Source organism: Megalobrama amblycephala, linkage group LG11 (assembly GCF_018812025.1).
Source record: "Megalobrama amblycephala isolate DHTTF-2021 linkage group LG11, ASM1881202v1, whole genome shotgun sequence".
Taxonomy (NCBI): Eukaryota; Metazoa; Chordata; class Actinopteri; order Cypriniformes; family Xenocyprididae; genus Megalobrama; species Megalobrama amblycephala.
Window position 1 is genome coordinate 36,498,055 of NC_063054.1, and position 23,046 is coordinate 36,521,100.

The following is a 23,046-nucleotide window of genomic DNA, read 5'->3' on the forward strand; positions in this document are numbered from 1 at the left end:
AGTTTGAATGAGTTTCAATGGATTAGAAATAGTACATAGAATGGCACTTGAGTTTAATTGAGTTTTTGAGTCTAATGGGCTTCCGTAGTTTAAATTTGAATTTTGAACAGTCTTGGCTCATTTGAACATTCCGTCAATGAAAGTCAATGGGATTTTTCCGAGCTTTAACAGTCTTTTTTAGGAAAACCGTAAGTCCGATCAGTTAGAAAAGATATAGCACACTAAGTCAGAACAGTCTGAAGATCTGACCTGAGTTTGGAGTTTGTAGAGTTAAAGCTCTAGGAGGAGTTAGAGTTGGAAATTTTAGTCTCAGAAGAAAATAGCATAACAGTAAGTTGGCTTTTTCAAGCCAACTTAATTATTATATTTTGAAAGAAATGCAAATAAAAACTTTATTCTCTCCATTTCATCAACTTCGTTTCAGAGTAACTGGTATCAGTTATAAACATAAACACATTACTCAAATTAATATTAACACACATTAACTAAATATTTCTTAACTTTCTGAATGTTATTAATTTATATAATTACTATTAATATTGAACATTAAATTGGTTTCTTAGCTTTTTTTTTTTTTTACACGAAGCACAAATGCAATGCATTTTCCCGCCCTCCTTTGATTGACATGATATATCGGCCCTGACTATCGGCTGTTTTTAAACTATCAGCCGATAGTATGAAAATTTGCTTTTATTGGCCGATACCGATTACTGGCCGATATATCGGTGCATCTCTAGTATGCGTGTCCAATTATAGCCACCGTATTTCTTATTCCAGCATTCGCAATAGCTTCAAGTCTTTATTGCAATCAGTAAAACTGGTTTATTGACAAATTAGGTAAGTGTGATAACTGCATAAAATATAAATACAACATTAAAAAGTCAACTAACAGTTCAGCGGAAATGCCAAAGCTGGCTTAACGAAATCCAGGAAGTAACCGTGCATATGGTCATTTTACTTGACTTTTCCAGGTCTAGAAATCACACTATAAATTTAGACTTCCTCTTATATCAAGGTTTTTAAAGACAGTGGGAGCCCTGGTTCTTCCAAAAGGAAAATCAGTTGTTGAGGGAATGAACTAAAATAAAAAAATGTAACATCTTGATTTTTTTCTTGTTTTGACTTTTGTCTTATTTTGGCCCCCTTGGAAGTATTTGTGATAAATAGGTGGTAAATTACATGACATCTGTTTATAAACATATATGCACTCCGACTTACATTTGCATTCATGCATTTGGCAGATGCTTTTATCCGAAGTGCCTTACATTGCAATTGTTTTGTTTAAATTCATGCATTCTCTAAGAATCGAACCCGTGACCTTGGTGTTGCTAGCGCCATGCTGTACTGTTTGAGCTGGAGCAATATGACTAACTGCCCCATACCCATCTGACTCAAGACTCTCACCCGAGCCGGGCGAGGAACGCTTGTTCGTCAGCTCATATGTCACAATCATTTCTCGCCCCGCTGTGTGGATATGAAGGGTTGTCATGGGAGCGGGCGTTGCCATGGAGACTGTGCTATGCTCATATGAGTGAGAGAGTTTGTACAGGTATCAGTTTGGACAGAGATGCATAATTCTGTCATCATTTACTCACCCTCATGTCATTGCAAACCTGTGTGACTTGCGTTTTCCGATGTTCATGCTGCTGTTTTCTATACATTGAAAGCATCTAGTGAACTCAGGGCTCCAAAAACTACAAAAAAAACATTACAAACACAGTCCATATGACTACTGTGCCAAATCAATAGCTTTGTGTCTAAATCACTAGAATATATATATATCACTAGAAACATCACCGTCATTTAACTGAATTATAGCTGTCCTGATCACAAGCATATACTGAGACTCTCTCTCTCTGTCTGTCTCTCGATGTCACTTCCTGTCTTCTGTTCTCTCACAGTCGCGCACACACACACACACACACACACACACACAGATGATTATATGGCTGTGGCAGTTCACACACGTTATATAACACAGTTACATAACAGTGAGCCACTAACACATATACCAGTTCCTGTGATTATCTGCAAATGCAATTCTGCATCTAATTTGAATGCACAAGTAATTAGGCTGGATGATGGTTGTTCATTGTTAAGATTATATTGATTTAAACCCTCTATCCTCATTCTTAAGTCTTGAGATGGGCACTTAATGGAGTTATTTTCAATTTTTATAAAAATATTTTTGCATTTGTATCCTGCTGTTGATTACCATAGAAAATAATTTCGATTTGTACCTCAGTTTAAATAAAATCTTTCGTGCACCGTACATGCACACTGCCATTTTTTTCAAAGAAAGTAATACTTTTATTTCAGCATTAAATTGATGCATTAAATTGATCAAAAGTGACAGTAAAAATAAAAGTAACAGTATGATTTCTGTAAAGCTGCTTTGAAACAGTGTGTATCGCAAAAAGTGCTATACAAATAAATTTGAGTTAATGCAACTTTTTTCAACATTGATAATAATCAGAAATGTTTCTTGAGCAGCAAATCGGCATATTAGAATGATTTCTGAAGGATCATGTGACACTGAAGACTGGAGTAATGATGCTGAAAATTCAGCTTTGATCACAGAAATAAATTACATTTTAAAATATATTCAAATAGAAAACAGTTATTTTAAATTGTAATAATATTTCACAATTTTGCTGTTTTTACTGTATTTTGATCAAATAAATGCAGCCTTGGTGAGCTTTCAAAAAATTAAAAAAATGTTAATAAAAAACTTTTGAATGGTAGTGTAAATAAACTTTAAGCTATGCAATGATTGCACTGTTTTTAAAGTATTGCCACATTTGTGATGTTGATGAAATGCTTTAATTTAGTGAAATTAATTATAAAAAGTTATTAAAATTTAAAAAAAAAAAAAAAAAAATCTGAATCAAATATTCCAGCTGTGCAGTAGCTTAAAATGCTCCATTAATCCTGGTTTGCTCCATGTTGGACTGTGCCTACAGTTTGTGTTTCAAAACCTGTGTGTGTGTGTGTGTATGTGTGTGTGTGTGTGTGTGTGTGTGTGTGTGTATATACATGTTTTTGTGATATATGAGGACACAAATTTGTATATTGACATGGGTATTACACTAGTATTACAACGTAAACATGAAATATGACGACATTTCATGAGTCCTCATATTTAAAATAGCTTTAAAAAAATTCTAAACAATGTAAAAATGTAGTATAACAGTATAAAACAGCATACAGTAAAAAAACATTACGCCTATGGAATGTCCTCACTAAGATAGCAATACAAAATCCTTTTCCTTGTGGGAAAACAGCTTATAAATCATACTAAGAGATGTTTTTTGCAAATGTAAAAATGCAGAAATTTGTTGGGTAGGTTTAGGGTTAGGGATTAGAATATGTTTGAAAATCATTGTCTATTAAATGTCCTCATAAAACATGAAAACCCAACGTGTGTGCATGTGTGTGTGTGTGTGCATGTGTTCATTCTTCATTTCTCTTTTTGTACTGTTTCTTTCTCCTTCTCTTTATGTCTCTCTAATGCTTTTTTCAGATTACAATTCTTGCCTGCTACTTCTCTCTCTCTCCCTCTCTCTCTCTACTCATCCTCCTCCTCTCTCCATCCATATGTGTGTGTGTGTGTACACTTCCTCTCTGTGTCAGTGTGTGTGTGTGTGTGTGTGAGAGAGAGAGAAAGATCTCAGTCTTCATGTAGATGATGGTAAGTCCTCACTCTTCCTCTGGTATTTCATGTTTTTTTGAGTCAGAAGACACGTGTGTTTAGTATTATAATCCATTTGATAGTTTAATAATCAGTCAAATAGGGTTTAAATCTATAGGTGCTGGTGTGTGTGAGTGAATTTGTGCATGTTGTTTGCTAAAAGATATATGACTGCACACATAAAACAAACTTGTTGCTCTGAGGTCTGCATTCATCAGTCTATCCATCTGTCTTCTTGTGTTTTGTTTTGGCTATATGATAAATAAATATCTTAAATTTTGCATAATAATTAGTCATGAGTATTGTCCAGTTGAGTGTAAATATTCATATATTGTGTTCATTGTATCACACATTTGTGATATTCATCCCACAGTATGCGATGTACTTCAGGAGATCAGATCATGTGTTCTTTCAGATGTTTGGCTGAATTATGAGTATGTTTGATAACTCCCTAAAGCTGCTTTCGAATGCGGTCTGCCAAAAATCTTGAGTAAGATAATAACTTGATGTTTTTTAAGATGTTTTGATACTAGCAAATGTCTGCAGTGTGTTGGCTAAAATGTATTATAGATTTTCAGATGAATTTGAATTATTTAATAATATGATATATGTATATGTAATATTATAATTATTATGTTAAACACATTTAGATACAGGGTGCTCAACTGGAAATTATCGTAACAAAACTTTGCCACAGTTTTACCACAGTGCTAGTTTGAGGATATTGAGATTATAGACAGATATAAATGTGTAAAATGACAGTAACTCTATCCGCTGATAATGACAGGCGGGCAAATGCTTTTTTTAGCCCAATTCTGAAAGGAGAGGCTTGCTTGTTATGAAAATGGTTAAAGTTCTTGAAAGATTTTTTAAGATCTTTAAAGAGAAATGGACAATTTAAAATATGCATCAGCACTGATATCTCAAACATTGTGGATTATGAACAGACATTAATGCTGTAAAGTTGCTTTAGTGCATCGTAGTATCCACAGATGATGTAGCTAAAGGCTTGTCTTTAGTGTAGTTTCGCATCCTAGCTGCAGTACAGAAGGACCTACTAAAGCATTATTAAATACAGCATGGCAGAAACCGCTTTGCTGTGCATTAGCAATCTTGAGCAGATTGTGTGTATCCTGTTAGCCGCCCTCGCTTCCTTCAGACGGGTCAAATCTGAGTCTCTCGAGTCTTTTTTGAGGTTTTGAATGAATATTATTTATTATATATTACTGACCCTCATGTCATGAGCGCACTATATATTTATCCCTAATATATTTATCCCTAAATTTAAGATTGATCTATTTTAATTGCATGCAAATTTTGCAGAGTTTTAACCAGTGGTGGACATTAACAAAGTATTTTTACTTCATTACTGTATTTAAATGGTCATGAAACCCCTTGTTTCAGCAGCAGTCAGTTCTCACTACAGTGGGCGTGGTTAAGCTGTGGAGTGGAGGGGGAAGATGGGTGACTGACAACACATAACGACTTTAGACAGTTTTATTTCGCTCTCATTGAGTTAAAAGCATCAAAGCTTCCCACAAATGCACGCTGCAGTTTACCATTACACACAACAATATACACATGGTTTTGTAAGCTCACCGTAAACCGTTACACAAATACATACCTATCCTGTGACAGCTATAAAATAAATGCACAGCCGTTTGCATTTGTACTCTGCAATGCATGAAAAATATATATGCATATGCATCTTTAATAACTTTTGAGGCTTATTTAGGCATTTTTATAAGCCGTTCGATTGGCTATGGAGCTGATAAATCACTGTGGATCAATCGCATTTGTCTCAAAAACTCAGGATCTACCGAGCAAAAACAAACACTTATTTTTTAATCCATTAATATATCTTTCACTTACTGTGTGCAATCTCACAGTTTGAAGGGTCTGTCAGAGGAAATCAATGCATGCTCTCATGAATAATTAAGCAAGATGTCTTCTGATTGGATAAGGACATGCAGTCTCATGAATAATCATGACACCGATGAGTCATCGATGTACTATAGTACAAGAAAATGTCACGAAGCGAATATAAACCTGGAAGATGAAATAGCTTAACTAACAGATGGTAACACATAAAAATCACATAAAACACACAAAATCTTTAGGGTTTCATGACCCTTTAAGCAGACAGTCTAACTAATACTGTAATGACTGCTAGTTGACAAGTAGTTACACATTAATTATAGTTAGTAGAACGTCTAAAGTGGACTTTTGAGAAAAAAAAGTGTTACAGAATATGCTTACATTTCAATCAGAACTGAAAAGTATCAATTTTATGCTGCTTAGAGTATCTGACCTCATGAGAAAATATATTTTAGAACAGACATTTCGACACGGTGGCCATTTTGTATGAATTTGTACATTGGGATTTTTACGAAATTTGTGTGATTTGTACAAAAGTATGTGGAAGGTCTAGCCCTAAACCTAACCGGCACTGTGGTAGACTGTATAAAACAATGGATGTAGTGTCCATGAGATCACCCGTAGGTTTCTGAAGAACATATTTGAAGCCCAAAGTGGGCAGCGCTTCACCGTGCGTCACCTTCGGATAACCAAAAATGGGCAAAGAGGCGGGACTTGGGTGGAGCTGAGACAGCAGATAAACAGCTATTAGTGACTTCAACTTCAACTTTATTCATTTATATAGCACATTTTACTGCAATTTCAATTGCCCAAAGTGCTTCACAATATCACAAAGACATAAGCAATATATATCAAACCAATTAATACAAAGGAATTTAAAACAAATAAAGAGATAAAGATCAAATAAAATCTTGAGTGACAGCAATAGCTGTCACTCAAGTGACCATGCCCTTAATTATGCAGAACTTTAAGGCTTCATATAATTTAAACGGATGAGTTATATAAAAATTCACCCCCCTCACAGCTGTCATGAAGGGCAAAATTAGCTATATAGACCAAAACCACTTTTTGTATTAGGCTGTAAACATGTTTTTTTCTGCTGTAAAGTTGGGCATTTTAACATGAGGCTCAATGAGATTCTGCTCTCTTTTGGAGCCTGTCACTAGTGGCCAGTCGATGAATTGCAGTTTTAGTCACATCAGTGTTGGATTTAAGAGAGAGACCGGAAGGTTGCCGCTTGGAAAAAATACAAATGAGATTGTACGAAATCATATGAATTAGCCACCAATTTGGTAAAATGCAAAATAGTTACAAATGTTAGCAACGTTTTAATCAGTTAGGTGAAGCACTATTTGGGCCCTATTTTAACGATCTAAACGCAAAGTGTAAAGCGCACGGCGCAGGTGCACTCAGGGCGTGTCCAAATCCACTTTTGCTATTTTAACGACGGAAAAACGGTCCGTGCGCCGGGGCGCATTTTTGAAATGGGTTGTCCCTATTCTCTTAATGAGTAATGGGCGTAACGTTCAGTAAACCAATCAGAGTGTCATCTCCCATTCCCTTTAAGAGCGAGATGCGTACACGCGATGAGTCAGTTAATATATATGCGTGTGTATTGGCACGATTGTTCAATTAATTAGCCAATTTCGTTCATCATTATAAGTAGTAATAGGCTGAATTGAAAATAGGTAGCCTAATTCTAATACACGCAATGACTATTCATCATTACATTTTTATATTTATGTAGCCTACACAATAATATTCTTTTACACTGTAATCCTTTTGTTTTTAATATTTGGCATGTTTGTGTGATGCGCATCCCTGTGTGTAATAAGCAAAGTCAACGCGCACTGTGGACGCGCCCAGAGGCGCAGTTTCTACCAACGCGCTCTAACAAAAAAATATTGCGCCATTGACTTTAGACTTTAGACCAGGTTTGAGTTGGTCTATGGCGCAGTCTATTTTCAGCTCCTTAAAATAGCAATGCGCCGGCAATGAGCCTGAACACTCCTCTTTTTTAGACCAGCACGCCCATGGCCGCACTAACTGGCGCAAATGCATTTACTAATTTAAGGACGTGGCGCTGAACGGGAAAACGCGAACGGCTCCGGACACAAACTAGCAAACACACTTGCGCTGCGCCTTGCGTCGCATTGCGCCGGATGTATTATAGGGCCCTTTGTGTTAAATCACCTTGAGAAAAACAGTTTTCTGAGGACATTGCACATGTAAAACTGTGTGCTGTACGCTGCAGTAAAAGCGCTGTGTGTGTTTGTGTGTGTGGCGATAAATAACTGTTGTAAAGATCATATCTGTAGTGCCTTGAGTTTCACTTGAACATTAAACTCGGGTGAGCTGCAGCCTGCAAGATATATTACTCCGTTCCTGGACCAGAAGGACACCTTGCTTGCCTGAACTTAAGATGCAGTGCTGATTTTATGGCAAAGGTGACAAAGCGCAATAAGTACCAAGTGGTTCTTGTCAGCGCTGGCAGGATTTTAAAGGTGCTGTATGTAATGTGTTTTTGACTGTACTAAAGCATAAAAATACCATCATATGTTTGCAGAGATTTAGGAAACATTCTAAGTTCACTTGTTACTCTGAAAAACAATGTGACAGCCAGTTATTCTATTTTGAAATGTGTGTTCCGTTTCGGAATGTCTGTTTTTGTTTTGGTCTGCATGACTCCGCCCACTGCCAATTTACCCAATAGTGTTCCGACTCCCCGAGTTGTCTATTGCAGCCATGGAAGTCAGCAAACGAACTGGTTCAGAGATCGCAGATCCTACCCGACCTAAAAAGCCTCGGCATCCATCTAAAAAGCTAATCTAAAAAGGCATATTAAAATGCAGATACATTAGCTGATCAACTCATCACCTTCCATTGTCAATTGCTCTTGTTCCAGTTGCGTGTCCTCAATCTGGCAACCCGAATTTTTGAATTTGGACTGCAGTACGCATTTCAACCACTAGCTCCAGTCTTCAGTGTCACATGATCCTTCAGAAATCATTCTAATATGCTGATTTGCTGCTCAAGAAACATTTCTGATGATTATCAATGTTGAAAACAGTTGTGCTGCTTCATATTTTTGTGGAAACTGTGATACATTTTTTTTTAACAAAGTTAAATTGAAAACTTATTTATTTGAAGTCCTTTGTAACATTATAAATGTCTTTACTGTCTCTTTTGACGCATTTAATGAATCCTCACTGAATACAAGTATTAATTTCTTTTCTAAAAAAAAAAAAACTTTCTAAACCCCAAATTTTCAATGATAGTGTATAATGAGTTTATGTGAAATCATTTCTGAATATCCCTGTAATTTTCCCATAAATTGACATTAGTGTTGTTGTTTTGGGAAATGTGATCTTCAGTAATGTAGTTAACTGGATCATGGTAGTTTCAGCGTGTTTTAGTCGCATAACAGTGTTAAACGCTTCACCCATCTTGTCATCTTTGCTGTGTTTGCGTGTGTGCTTGTCCGTATGTGTTGTAAATCCAATATAAATTGGATTTAATGTGACCACGTGTATATCCCCATGCTAACATCGAAATGGGATCACAAGTGATTGTAAAAGAACTCCAAAAAAAACAGATGAACTTGCATTCAAAATATCAGACAAATCCCGGATCGTGCCTGAAACATGCTCTATGCAAATCCGCGAGTGTAAACGCTTTATTCGCGTAGTTTCTGGTCTTTATCTCCATATCTGCTCTTTTTAAATGTCTTCTGTTCCCAGCTGCTTTGGCTGGCCGTGCTCAAGCAGTCCTCCGGGCCAGCAGGGGGCGGCAGTGTCTGTCTCAGCTTGGCTTTGCTGGCTCTTATATTTAATTGTCTTCTCTTTTCCCCCTTCTCGTGGCACCCAGGCGCGGCTCCCCTCCTCTTCATCCACCCTAAGCATTGCTGAGGTATTCCTGCATGCGTCTCGGGCCAGATCAGCATGGCAACGGCTCTCCTCCACCTCGACACGTTGCCATGTGACACGTTTCGTCCTGCCCATGATGACTGTTGCTTCCTGCTCTGCCTGAATCCCTTCCTGTCTTGTCATGCATGATTATCTCAAGTGCAACAGAGAAGAAATGACTTTCAGTCATTTTTATGACAAATGTGAATGTTTGTCTTGGATTTTTTTTTTTTGTTTTAAGTGTTTTTGACTTATTGGTTTATCCATCATATTTTCTTTAAATAATTTTTTATGCATTTTTAATGTTATTTTTTCTTCATCCATGAAACGCTTAAATGAATGTATGGCCGAGGGGTTATTGTTACTAGTGACAGAAGCCAATTCATTTATAATAATTTAGGATGATATTTGGCCATTTTGAGATTATCATAAATAAAGCAAAGGTTAATCTACAGCAATTTGAAGTAGGCTACATTGCATTTGCTAACACTAAATTATATTATTTATATATCGACAATAAATCAGCCTAGATTTTCGGTATCAGCCAATGAAAAACCTGTATCAGTCGACAACTAGTCGTTACCGCCATAAAACACACAAGATACTCTAAAAGTGCAGCTTTTCATTTCTCTCAGCTATATTTTAGACATATTTTTCTTTACTTTTTTCTTTAAAGAACATATTGGGATCCACTTTTTTCGCTCTGCTTGATCTAAAGAGTTTTTAAAATATGTTTTATCTAATGATTCATTCATATGCTGTAAATTAGAAGCTTATATAGTATACTGTACAGCTTATATATTATATACTATATTGAGATGTTTTATTTAATATTTAGTTATTTAGTAAATCAGTAAATTATTCATTTTTATAAATTTTTTATTAGTGTGACAGCTATTAAATTGTTTCAATTGGTGTTGTTTTTCCAGTAACAAATTGTTTTTTTGTTTTGTTTTTTATTTAAAAAATAAATTAATGGCAAAAACACTTTTTTTTGTTCAATTTTATTGCGGATATCATAAAAAAATAGAAGTAGCATCTGTTAAAATAGTTTAAAGTTTGTCTTTTTTCCAGTAACAAATTAATTTTTTTTAATTCATTTTTTAAAATTAATTATTTAACATTTTTGGACAGATTTTATTCTATAGAAGCTTGTTTCCACCACGAATTAAAAAAAAAATTAAAAGAAAATTGCGACATTTTATCATGTAATTCTGACCCTTTTTTTCACAAATGCGAGTTTATATAAAAAAAAGTCAGAAGTGCAAGAAAAATAATCAAAATTGTTAGATAAAAAGTCGCAATTACTTTTTTTATTTTTTATTTAGTGGCTTCCATAGATATCTTTTTTTTTTTTTTTAACTGTTTTTTTGTAAATTTTAGTAAACTACACTCAATTTACTGTTTATCCAATTGATTTGCCCAATGTATTTGAATTTACAAAATAAAAAAAGTTATCTCAACTTTAGGGAGTAAGTAAAACTAAAAAAAAAAAAAAAAAAGAGAAACAAAATATAATGAGTTGAGATTTTTAAGCTATTTTTATACATTTTTATAAATTTGTATTACCGTGACAGTAGTTTAGCTATTTTAAATGTTGTCTTTTTCCTATAACAAATTGTTTTTATTTTTTATTAAAAATATTTTTAAATTATTGTTTTAAAGAGAGATAAATATTGTTCATTTTCTATACATTTATAATGATATTGCTCTCTTTTATAGCTTCAACGCAGTTAGTTTACTGACTAATTTTAGTTAGTTCCTCGTAATGTAGTAACTACTCAAACAGGCAGCATAGGTTCAATCTTGTATCTTGACAATCTACAGTTTCAAAGTTGCTTTTGAGAAGCTTGAAGTGAGTGTCGTTCACCATGGAAGTGATTTCTCCTTCTCCACGATTTCTTTTCTGTTGGTTTGTTCCTATTTATCACTCACAATTTACAGCAGTTGGTTTTAACGGGAGTGAGTTTTTATTTTGTTCAGCTGGTCATATTGCACATCATTGCAGTGTTTTTATTACTGTGCGTCTTGTTGGAGAGAACTGGTGTATCTGTGAGTGTGTTCGTGTCAGTGTTTGTGGCAGAGCATGCTCATAAATGTGTTTGATAGAATGCGGATTGATTCTGTATATGTGCCTGTTGGATATGGAGAGGTTTGTGTGTGTGTGTGTGTGTGTGTGTGTGTGTGTGGGAAAGATAGGAGTGTGTGTGTGTTTAGGGTGAGTGACTATCCTGTGGCTTCCTCCAGGCGTCACGGCGAGAGTTCAGAGCACACCTGGATGAGGTCATCACACTCAAGTCAAGGTACTCTACCTTGGACCAGGTAAAGAGCTCATCTTTAATCATAGCTTGCCGGCAGAATGCGAAACGAATTTAGCCTGTAAAGCGTTCGCTGAAAAATACACTGTAAAAATACTGAAGGTATAAATACAACAAAGATTATTTGAGTATGTTTTACTGTTTCAGTCAAAATGTTATGTTTAATTCAATGTGTTTCTTTGCCATTGTATGTGAAATTTACTAGCAATTTCTCAGCATAAAAATAGTTTCAAAATAAATCCTACACCAGTACATAAATCAGCTACGATAACAGATTCACCATTGCTTACTAATACCACAACAGTTTTCAATCGCTTAAAATATTTAGCCATATCAGTTGACTGGTAGAAGCCTATATTTTGCTGAGATGGTTTGTTATTTAGTACTCAGTTATACATTTATACATTTTGTTAGCTCTTCAAATATTGATAGTAATTTTTTCTATAACAAAAACTTGAAAGAAAAACACATTTTGTCAGATTGAATTGTGGATATCATTAAAAAAAGTGTAGCTCAGCTTTTAAAATATAAAATATATATGTACACAAAATATAATACATGTCTGTAAGTGCTGTCAAATCGATTAATCGTGATTAATCGAATATAACAAAAGTTTGTGTACATAATGTGTATATATGATCATATTTCTATATATATTATATGTGTGTGACATACATATACACACACAAATGCACATATATATATATATATATAAACTTTTATGTTAGATTCGATTAATCACGATTAATCAATTTTTTACAGCATAAATGATGCTAAACCACCAAACAATTAAAAAGTACATTGTAGGTTAGCAAAATTTCTTTGAGCATATTACCATTGTTTAGCATCATAACTACAGTCTCCTCCAAAATACCATAGTTACTACAGTTAATGTGTAACTTGTTATTAGCAACTAATCATTTACAAATAGAAAAATCAAGCAAGTGCAATGCAACAAGTTTTTTTTGCGACATGTAATTTGTCCGTCCACTACAGTTGTAAGTAAAACAAATATTCTAACATTCTACATTTCTTAAAATTTGCTTGCAGTTTCTGAGTTAAATTGTTTCAGAGTAAATCCTACACCAAAGTTTTGCTCTGACACGCTCATTCACCTCCATTCGTTCTCTTTTTGTTTTACTCATTTGTGACATTGCTTGTGTCGAGGATATAACAGTGTGTTTGCAGACGTGTGTATGTGTGTTGGAGAGACTACAATGAATATGTTTATGTGTGTGTGTGTGCATGTGTGTGTAGCATTGTATTAGTCAGACTTGTTGTGTATCTTCCCTCAAAACAGTACTAAGAATATTGCAGCAGAAAGATAATGTTAATCTACACTAAAAATGGCAACCAGTGTGTGTTTATACACATCAATAACATCTCTCAATGCTAGTAGAAAACATCCCTGTTCTGCTTTGCAAAACTCACAAGTTGTGTTCCAAAACCAAGTGAGTTGCCTACATAGACAGCGGCCTTGTAAGGCAGAACGCTTAATGAAATAGAACTGGAAGTGACTGATTTGGGACACTACATAGGAAATGCATGAATATCAATTCATTGAATTAGAGTTGCACGATTAATAGATCGAAACGATTCAGCTCTGTCTATTTAAAGGGTTAGTTCACCCAAAAATGAAAATAATGTCATTAATTACTCACCCTCATGGAGTTTCACACCCGTAAGACCTTCGTCCATCTTCGGAACACAAATTAAGATATTTTTGATGAAATCCGATGGCTCCGTGAGGCCTCTACAGACAGCAATGCCACAGAACTTCTCAAGATCCAGAAAGGTACTCAAAACATATTTAAATCAGTTCATGTGAGATCAGTCGTTCAATCGTAATATTATAAAGCAATGAGAAAACCTTTTGCGCGCCAAAAAACACAAAATAACGACAATATCTAGTGATGGCTGATTTCAAAAATCTGCTTTGAATCGTACGTTTTTGCGGTTTCAAAGTGTGTGCAACATGTTTTTGCTGTTCTTGTTGCATTTACACGGCTTTAACCAGCAGATGTCCTCAGCATGCTGTGGTTTGAGCGAATAGCTAGTGTAATCGATCTAATCTAACAGTGAATTTAGCCGACAAAGTCAATATAGTGGAATAAAAGCAACATCTAGTCTTTTTCACTGCAACTTCAAAGGAAGCAAGACAATGTTGTGCTATTAACTTCTCTGCAATGTCATCTGCCATTTTAAACACACAAGCCCTTAAATTAGAAGGGATTCTGATTGGCTGTCAGTGTTTTATCATTCAAAAATCATTCTGAAAGTGATCCCAACAATATTTCACTATATCGTTATCGTCATAGCTGTGTTGTGAACTCTGCTATTCTTCTATATTTAGAACAATTTTTATAACTATATCTTTATTATTATCGTTCTTGGTGTAAACAAGCCTTTACCCTTTCTCCGTGTTACAATAACTCAAATTATCACACAAGTACTGGGATAAAATTTATAGTTCAAATATAAACACTGATGTCTACGGTAGTGATCAAAATAAGAGTAAATCACCTTTTGAAAGTAACGACGCTTCAAATAAAGTCACTGTTAAAAAATGTATTTGTCATTGAATCATTCATTCAAGAGATTCGTTCATCAGGAATGAAACAAGTGAAGTCTTTATGAGTGAGTCATTGAATCATTCACTCAATCCTTTAAATATTTTTAAATAGACTGCAGCAATTAACATTTTGTCAGAACCTCTAATAAATTTGATGATTTTGTTAATTTGTCAATTCAGAATCATGGGAAAATTGTGAACTGAAATTGTGAAAAAGAAAAAAAAAAGATTCTCAATTTATCCAGAATCGTGCAGCTCTAATATCATTAGAGTTTAAATGGCATAGTTTTGGAATGTGCACGTGATTGTGTGTGTGAATTAAAGCACATGCTTGTGAGTAAATGTGCTTCAGGAGTGTGTTGAGTTCAGCTTCACAGTTACTGCAGATTGTCAAAATGACAAGAGCTCGTGTCCTGTTTCGACCCCGTCACTGTCTCATTTAGGTGTCAGTACAGGCTCCATCATATGGTTTGGTCTTCTAACTGACATCAGTAGTATCACTAAAACCATCACTAATACTAACTATCACACACACACACACTCCAGTTTTATTACATATACTCTTAAAAATAAAGCTTCCAAAAGGGGGTTTTCACAGCAGTGCCGTTGAAGAACCATTTTTGGTTCCTCAAAGAACCTTTCAGTGAAGAACATTTTAAAAATCTAAAGAACCTTTTTATCATTATAAAGAACCTTTTATGGAATGGAAAAGTTCTGTGGATGTTAAAGGTTCTTCATGGAACCATTGATTCCAAAAAAGAACTTTCATTTTTAAGAGTGTTATTAACAGAAATTAAGGATTTGTCATGTATTTTTGTGAATACCTGTATTCACTCCACTCCACTCCATCCACCAACACAGGTGTCAAGCATAATTAATTCCTAGATTAAAGTCATGAAATTAATTATTAAGGGGAAAATTCCAAATCACAATACCGATCGTTCGATAATACGAAAACAACATGAGCTGAAAGATAATTTATTAGATACCACGTGTAATGTCTTTACACATCAGGTCGATGCTTTTATTAATTAGCCCACATCTAAGATATTTAGTCAGGGAACTCTAGTGCATCCAGCTCTTTTTGAGTGCATCCTAATTTTTATTTTTTTTTTTCATTTAATATTTACACTCAGAAATACATTGCAATAATTAAAATGGGTGTTGCATGACATGTCATGTTGACTTTAAACTGGTTATATAGTTCCTTAAAGCTTTACTTTAAGGTGTCTGTGTGTTACTAGTTCTTTAACATAATATTATTCTTGGCAATTTAAATGTAATTGTATATGAAACATTCACTAACATCCTCTAGTTCAGGGGTTTTCAAACTGGGATCCGGGGCCTCAAGGGAGTCTAAAATAAATGAATGAATAAAGAATTTATTAAAAAGGAAAATTCACTTTTACATTGTTTTTGAACATGATTATGTGTGTTTACGCAACCACCTTATTATGGTAAAAATCCATCCACTCCATTCGTTATTTTCTCAATAATTTAGAAACAGTGTCTCAAAATGAGCCGTTCAGGAATCCTTTTTATTATGACGTCACATTGTATCAGGCTCCGCCCATGATGGCCCTATTAGCTTAGCTCCTCCCCTGAGCGAGCCGTACACCATCTGCCATGTTTATCTCCTCACCAGAGCATTTAACAGCAGCGTTCAAGTAAGAAATGTATTCTTATTAAAGCTACTAAAGTTATTCAGTCAAGAGCAGTGAGCGATTTTCTGTTTTTCTTTTCTTTTCCTTTTTTTGATTCACATTAACAGCATAGAGGAGCAGCTACTGTACATTCATTAATTTTTCAGCGTATAAATTGGGTGTTCATAAAAGATAGATCCCTTTTAAATTTTAGGATAGAGTCCCTCACACTAGTGCGATCATATTTACGGGTCCATGGCATCTAAATGATTGAAAACCCCTGCTCTAGTTCTTCTGACACCTGAAAGTTAAATGTGACTTCTGTCTGTCTCTGTATCTTGAGTTTCCTGCCGCTCTCAGTTTTCAGTTTTCTTCTGTTGCTTGTAACTGATGGACTGATGACTTTATCTCCGTAAGCTCCAGTGTAGGTTGGAGGTGCTCAAAGACGATCGCCGTGGCCATAGGACCTTCAGTTCTCGAGTAACTATCCCAGAACCATCAGCCCTTCACATGACAAACTCTCTCTTTGACTTCTTTTCCTTCTTTTCTTTTGCTCTCCACTTTTTTGTGTCTTATTTTAAATCTTATTTTTCTTTTCTTTTTGTATATATGTTAAATATATGATACATGCCTTCATTAAGTACATTAGCAAGGCATGATCAATACTTCTACAGCATGTTCATTTCTCCATTACTAACACATTTTTCAAATTAAAAGTTGTGTCTGTTGACATTAATGCAAACAATGAGCAAATAGTATTTTTATTAACTAATATTAAAGGGATAGTTCATCCAAAAATGAAAATTACACCATGATTTACTCACCCTCAAGCCATCCTAGGTGTATATGACTATCTTCTTTCAGACGAACACAATCGGAGATATATTTAAAAATATCCTGCCTCTTCCAAGCTTTATAATGGCAGTGAATGGTGGGGTGAGATTTTGAAGCCAAAAACAGTGCATCCATCCATCTTAAAAGTAATCCACACAACTCCAAGGGGTTTATAAGTGCCGTCTAAAGCGAAGCAATGCGTTTTTGTAAGAAAAATATCCATATTTAAAACTTTATAAACTAAAATAACTAGCTTCTGGCAGACATACGTATGCATACTGCGCAAGTCGCTTAGACGCCTCTCACGGTTCAAACAAATAGGGCTGTGCAACAAATTTAAGCTCCTCTTCTCTTATATCAAAATCCTCCATCATTTCTATTTAAAAATTATCGTTTTAGGCTTCTAATTCGTGACCCGTGTTTTGTTTTGCTCGATCCTCTGCACTTCTGCGTTCATTATGCGTCGGGTCTCTGCCGGATGCTAGATATTATAGTTTATAAAGTTTTAAATATGGATATTTTTCTTGCAAATACCCATCGTTACACTTTAGAAGGCCTTTATAAACCCAATGGAGCAGTGTGAAGTACTTTAACGATGTATGGATGCACTTTTTTTTTGCTTCAAAATCTCACCCCTCGTTCACTACCATTATAAAGCTTGGAAGAACAAGGATATCTTTAAATATAACTCCGATTGTGTTCATCTGAAAGAAGATAGTCATACACCTAGGATGGCTTGAGGGTGAGTAAATCATGGGATAATTTTTCATTTTTGGGTGAACTATCCCTTTAAGTCATTTATTCACCCTGGTGTTGTTCTAATGCAGTATGCAATTCTCTCTTTTATGGACCACAAAATGAGGTCCATGAAAAAAGGAGGTCCTGCTTTTCCATATAATGGCAGTGAATAGCATCAAGCTTTTTTTTTTTTTTTAAATAAAAAAAGAAGCATGCAAAAGTATCACAGAAAGTTCCCATGTGACACGTGCCGTATATTCCAAGTTTTCTGGACATATACGATAGGGTTTAGTGAAAAACAAACTGAAATTGAATGCATCATTTAACAAAATTCCTGACTTTGGCCATTGGTCTTCTGTGCATTTCATTAAATAATACATTAAGTTTTGGTTTGTTTTTCACCAAACCATACCCCAGAACACTTGAAATATACAACACGTGTTACATAGGATCATTCTGTGATACATTTGCATCTTTTTTTGCCAGTCACTATTCACTGCCATTATATGGACAAACATGAATGAGACATTTTAAAAAGAAATCTCCTTTAGTGTACCATAAAAGAAAGTGATGACTTAATTTGCATTTTAGGGTGAACTATCCTTTAACAGAGGTTATTAAACGCTCATAGTTCATGCATTAACTACGGAAGAGGATTAGAGCCAAGCAATAATAAAAAAATAAAACCTTCTCGAGATTAAAGTCATTATAATGCGAGATTCAACTCGTTAAATTAAAGTCGAAATACAATGTTGAGAATAAAATCATTGCATTTCGAGAATAAAGTTGTTGTGTTTCGGAAAAATTTTAAGAAAAAAAGTTGAAATAAAATGTTGACAATAAATTTTGAGAATAAAGTTGTGTTTTGAGAAAAAACTTTTTTCTTGAAACAACTTTATTCTCAAAATTGCGACTACTTTATTCTCGATATTTGCTGATTTTTTCTTGAAATTTAACCAGTTTAATCTTGCATTATAATGACTTATTTTATTTTTTTATTACTTGGCCCTAATCCTCTTCCATAATTAACTGCTGTTAACAAATGAGACCTTATGGTAAAGTTTTACCAATGGTGATTTTAGCCTGAAAAGTGCCTATTATTAAACCTGTATAATGCACAGCCACAAACAAACAAGTCAGATTACTGGAACCCCTGAACATTTCCGTTTGTTTGTTCACTTTTTTTGTTGTTCAGAAGCTTTTGTGTTTTGCGGGTTTTGCTGACATCATCATCTTGTTTGATTTATTACTCCCCTGCTGCTCGCTGCGTTTTGCTCTTTCAGCTGTTCTGTGCGTCTCTCTCACATGTTTCATGAGCTGTGTGGCGTTCTGGGTCTTACGCTCTCGTAATTGTCTTTCTCTCCTCTGGTTCTTCAGTCGTTCTTCACTAGACGGTGTCTGCTTCTCCTCGGGCAGCAGTAGTTCTTCTATCACTCCTTCATCCTCTCTCTTTCTCACTGTAGAGCACTAGACAGTCTATTAGATCTTCCCAGCACTGATTATAGGGTGCTTTTCACAAGTACAGTCATCATAAACGCCAGGAACGACCACTCCAGCTCAGAAGGGTCGTGCAACATGTTGAGGTTACGGAGAGGATGACGTTTTTAAAAGAGAAGAAAGTGTGAATGAGAAGAGAAAGGAAATGGGTTCTATTTAGAACTCCAGGGTTCTTGACTCAATTCTAAAGAACCGTTTATGCCCAAAAGGTTCTATGTAAGGAAAAATGATTGCATAATACTTTCATGTTCAATGAGTTATTTCCATTTTTTTTTTTTTTTTTCTAGTGATAAAGTATGTTTCTGAGCTGCTTAATTCATAAAATGTAATTAAAACTAAAAGTTAATTAAACCAAAATGAACCTTTTCTTCTAAGAGTGGCAGATTTACAGATTTTTATCATGGGAATAGGGAAGATGCTGTCTTTATAAAATCGGATGAAGTTTGATGTTATTACGTTATGATGTCTGAATCTCTCTACCGTTCAAAAGTTTGGGGTCAGTAAGTTTTTTTTTTTCGTTTGAAAGAAATTGTTTTATTCAGCGAGGATGCATTAAATTGATCAAAAGGGACAGTAAAGATTTTATAATGTTACAATAATAATTTTATTGTAAATAAATGCTGTTCTTTTTAACTTTCTATTCATTAAATCACGAGTGTTCGGAATTCTATTCATAATCATAAGAGTTTCCACAAAAACTGAAATGTTTCTTGAGCAGCAAATCATCATATTAGAATGATTTCTGAAGGATCATGTGACACTGAAGACTGGAGTAATGATGCTGAAAATTCAGCTTTGAATCACAGAAATAAATTACATTTTACTATATATTCAAATAGAAAACAGTTATTTTAAATCATAATAATATTTCACAATTTTTACTGTATTTTTGATCAAATAAATGCAGCCTTGTTGAGCAGAAGAGACACATCTTCCTGACCCCAAACATTTGAACGGTGATGTAGCTCTGTCTGTTTCTCCTCATTACATCCCAGAATTCTCAGCTCCATGTTTGTCTTTGAGTTTCATAATGACAGCAGCATGACATCGCTTACTGTTTTCTGGGGTTTTTATAGCAAACATCTCATAAAAGCTCCATGAAAACACAAAGAATTTAAATATTCACTTGTTTCTGTCTTTCTCTCCTTCTTTTCTTTCTTCAGGTGCAGTCACGATGCAGCAGCAAAGAAAATATCTTACGAGCAAGTAGGTTTAAAATTTGTAAAATTACTTTTTCCCTTGTGTTTCGTCTGCATTTGATTATGAAATATTCAGTATCACTGTGTGCTTTTCCAGTCTCTGTCTATGACTCTCACTAGGTGTTTTAGTCGTCAAGTCTGATAAATATGCCAATATTTTGTATCGGCAGTTAATTTGGTCAATTAATATCACTTTTGACAGCATACAGTCTGGTGCATAATTTTTATGTGTGAACAAATGATAATAATGGGACTAAACTTATATAAATTCACTATTATTTATGGGGTGAGGCTAATTACTATAAGTGCAAATAGGAAAAAAAAATATTTTAGATGTTTAGACTTTTGCAGCTCACTGTGTTTTAGTACAATGTAAGTACGAGTTGTAAATAAAACAAAGATTCTTGTAGTACATTTTACAAGAAAATACAATTTCAGTTTCATGTTTAATTCAATGTGTTACATTTATTATTTGTAAATTTACTAGCAATTTTTGAGTGAAAACTGTCTCTTTTCAGTGCACATTATGAAACAGTATGCAATAATAATATCATATTTTTTAAAAGTACAGGCTATTTGCATTTAGATAGATGAAATAGATTAGATTAAAAGATAGATTAAATACACACTCTGTAAAGAAACATTCATTCAGTGTCTGTTTTCTGTGTGTTATTTATTATCATTTATGCATCAATACAGCCTCTTTGTCTAGATATCTGTGTCAGACACTGAAAGTTGAGCATTACTTGTGTATATACGATGTGTTTAGGATTGCGTGTGTGTTTGTAGGTCATAGTGCGGTGGATATCACCAAAGTGGCTCGGAGACACCGTATGTCTCCATTCCCTCTCACCTCTATGGATAAAGCCTTCATCACTGTGCTGGAGATGACCGCAGTTCTGGGCACTGAGATCATTAACTACAGAGGTACACACACACACACACACACACACAAGTGTTTTGGGTTGTTGTGATGGATTTATGTCTTTCTCCTTCTTACATTAACAAAAAATAAGCACCACTATCTGATACCATCACTGCACCAAGGTGCACCAAAGTATCTTTTGTGATTCTAATCTGTTTTTCTCTGATCAACTTTTTAGTGATTACATTTTTAAAGCATGTTTTTTGGCTGCTGAAAGTGAATCTTACAGTATGTGACATGTAGATCATATCAGTGTGTGTTAATCAGCTGTGATATGATCACACTATCATTCATTCAAGTGCTATTCAAGTGTGATAAGATACAAAAAGAACTTAAATCTGTACTGGCACGCTGTCTGTCTGTGTGACACACACATGACTCATGTGCACAGAAAGCCTCTTCAGACAGCATTAAAAGCTGCTTCAGACACACAAAATTATGCCAAAATCATCGTAAGCACAGTTAAATAAAGCCTTAAGTGACCGTAAAGTGTTTTGAGGACACCGGATGTGGGTCAGATCCACGTCATGTGCGTCAGGTCTTAAAGTGACAGCAGCCTAAAAAACCTGCTGCAGTCTGTCATTAATGTTAATCAAAGAACAGCAGACAAAGAGAAAACTTTTGTAGCTTTAATTAGGGCTGTACGGAAGAGGATTAGGGCCAAGCAATAATAAAAAAATAAAACCATCTCGAGATTAAAGTTGTTCAATTTCGAGAAAAAAGTCGAGATAAAATGTTGAGAATAAACTCGTTAAATTACGAGAAAAAAACTTGTTAAATTTCGAGAAAAAAGTTGAGATAAAATGTTGAGAATAAACTCGTTAAATTACGAGAAAAAACTCGTTAAATTTCGAGAAAAAAGTCAAGATAAAATGTTGAGAATTAAGTCATTAAATTACGAGAAAAAACTTGTTAAATTTCGAGAAAAAAGTCATTAAATTTCAAGAAAAAACTCGTTAAATTACAAGAAAAAACTCGTTAAATTTAGAGAAAAAAGTCGAGATAAAATGTTTAGAATAAACTCGTTAAATTACGAGAAAAAACTCGTTAAATTACAAGAAAAAACTCGTAAAATTTCAAGAAAAAAGTTGAGATAAAATGTTGAGAATAAACTCGTTAAATTACGAGAAAAAAACTCGGTAAATTTCAAGAAAAAAGTCGAGATAAAATGTTGAGAATAAACTCGTTAAATTACGAGAAAAAACTCGTTAAATTCCGAGAAAAAAGTCGAGATAAAATGTTGAGAATAAACTTGTTAAATTACAAGAAAAAACTCGTAAAATTACAAGAAAAAAGTCAAGATAAAATGTTGAGAATTAAGTCATTAAATTACGAGAAAAAAGTCATTAAATTTCAAGAAAAAACTCGTTAAATTACGAGAAAAAACTCTTTAAATTTCGAGAAAAAAGTTGAGATAAAATGTTGAGAATAAACTCGTTAAATTACGAGAAAAAGCTTGTTAAATTTCGAGAAAAAAGTCAAGATAAAATGTTGATAATTAAGTCATTAAATTACGAGAAAAAACTTGTTAAATTACGAGAAAAAACTCGTTAAATTTAGAGAAAAAAGTCGAGATAAAATGTTGAGAATAAACTCGTTAAATTACGAGAAAAAGCTTGTTAAATTTCGAGAAAAAAGTCAAGATAAAATGTTGAGAATAAACTCGTTAAATTACGAGAAAAAACTCGTTAAATTTCGAGAAAAAAGTCGAGATAAAATGTTGAGAATAAACTCGTTAAATTACGAGAAAAAACTTGTTAAATTTCGAGAAAAAAGTCGAGATAAAATGTTGAGAATAAACTCGTTAAATTACGAGAAAAAACTCGTTAAATTTCGAGAAAAAAGT

The 23,046-nt window shown here is 34.3% G+C and overlaps 1 protein-coding gene across 8 annotated transcripts in view; it reads left to right on the plus strand.

The window, feature by feature from the left end:
• The window catches only part of gphnb (gephyrin b), a 93,534-nt gene that overhangs the window by 56,294 nt on the left and 14,194 nt on the right, over positions 1-23,046 (plus strand). For 4 of the 8 annotated variants that reach the window (XR_007187169.1, XM_048207777.1, XM_048207779.1 and 1 more), the window contains exons 9-13: positions 9,437-9,478; positions 11,722-11,796; positions 16,425-16,487; positions 20,240-20,282; positions 21,065-21,202. Coding sequence is in view for 7 of the 8 variants with exons in the window: in XM_048207777.1 (XP_048063734.1) it covers positions 9,437-9,478; positions 11,722-11,796; positions 16,425-16,487; positions 20,240-20,282; positions 21,065-21,202 (361 nt within the window). In the remaining variant the exon portion in view is untranslated. The remainder of the gene's footprint in view (positions 1-9,436; positions 9,479-11,721; positions 11,797-16,424; positions 16,488-20,239; positions 20,283-21,064; positions 21,203-23,046) is intronic. The other 4 variants (XM_048207782.1, XM_048207783.1, XM_048207778.1 and 1 more) reach the window with 3 other exon arrangements.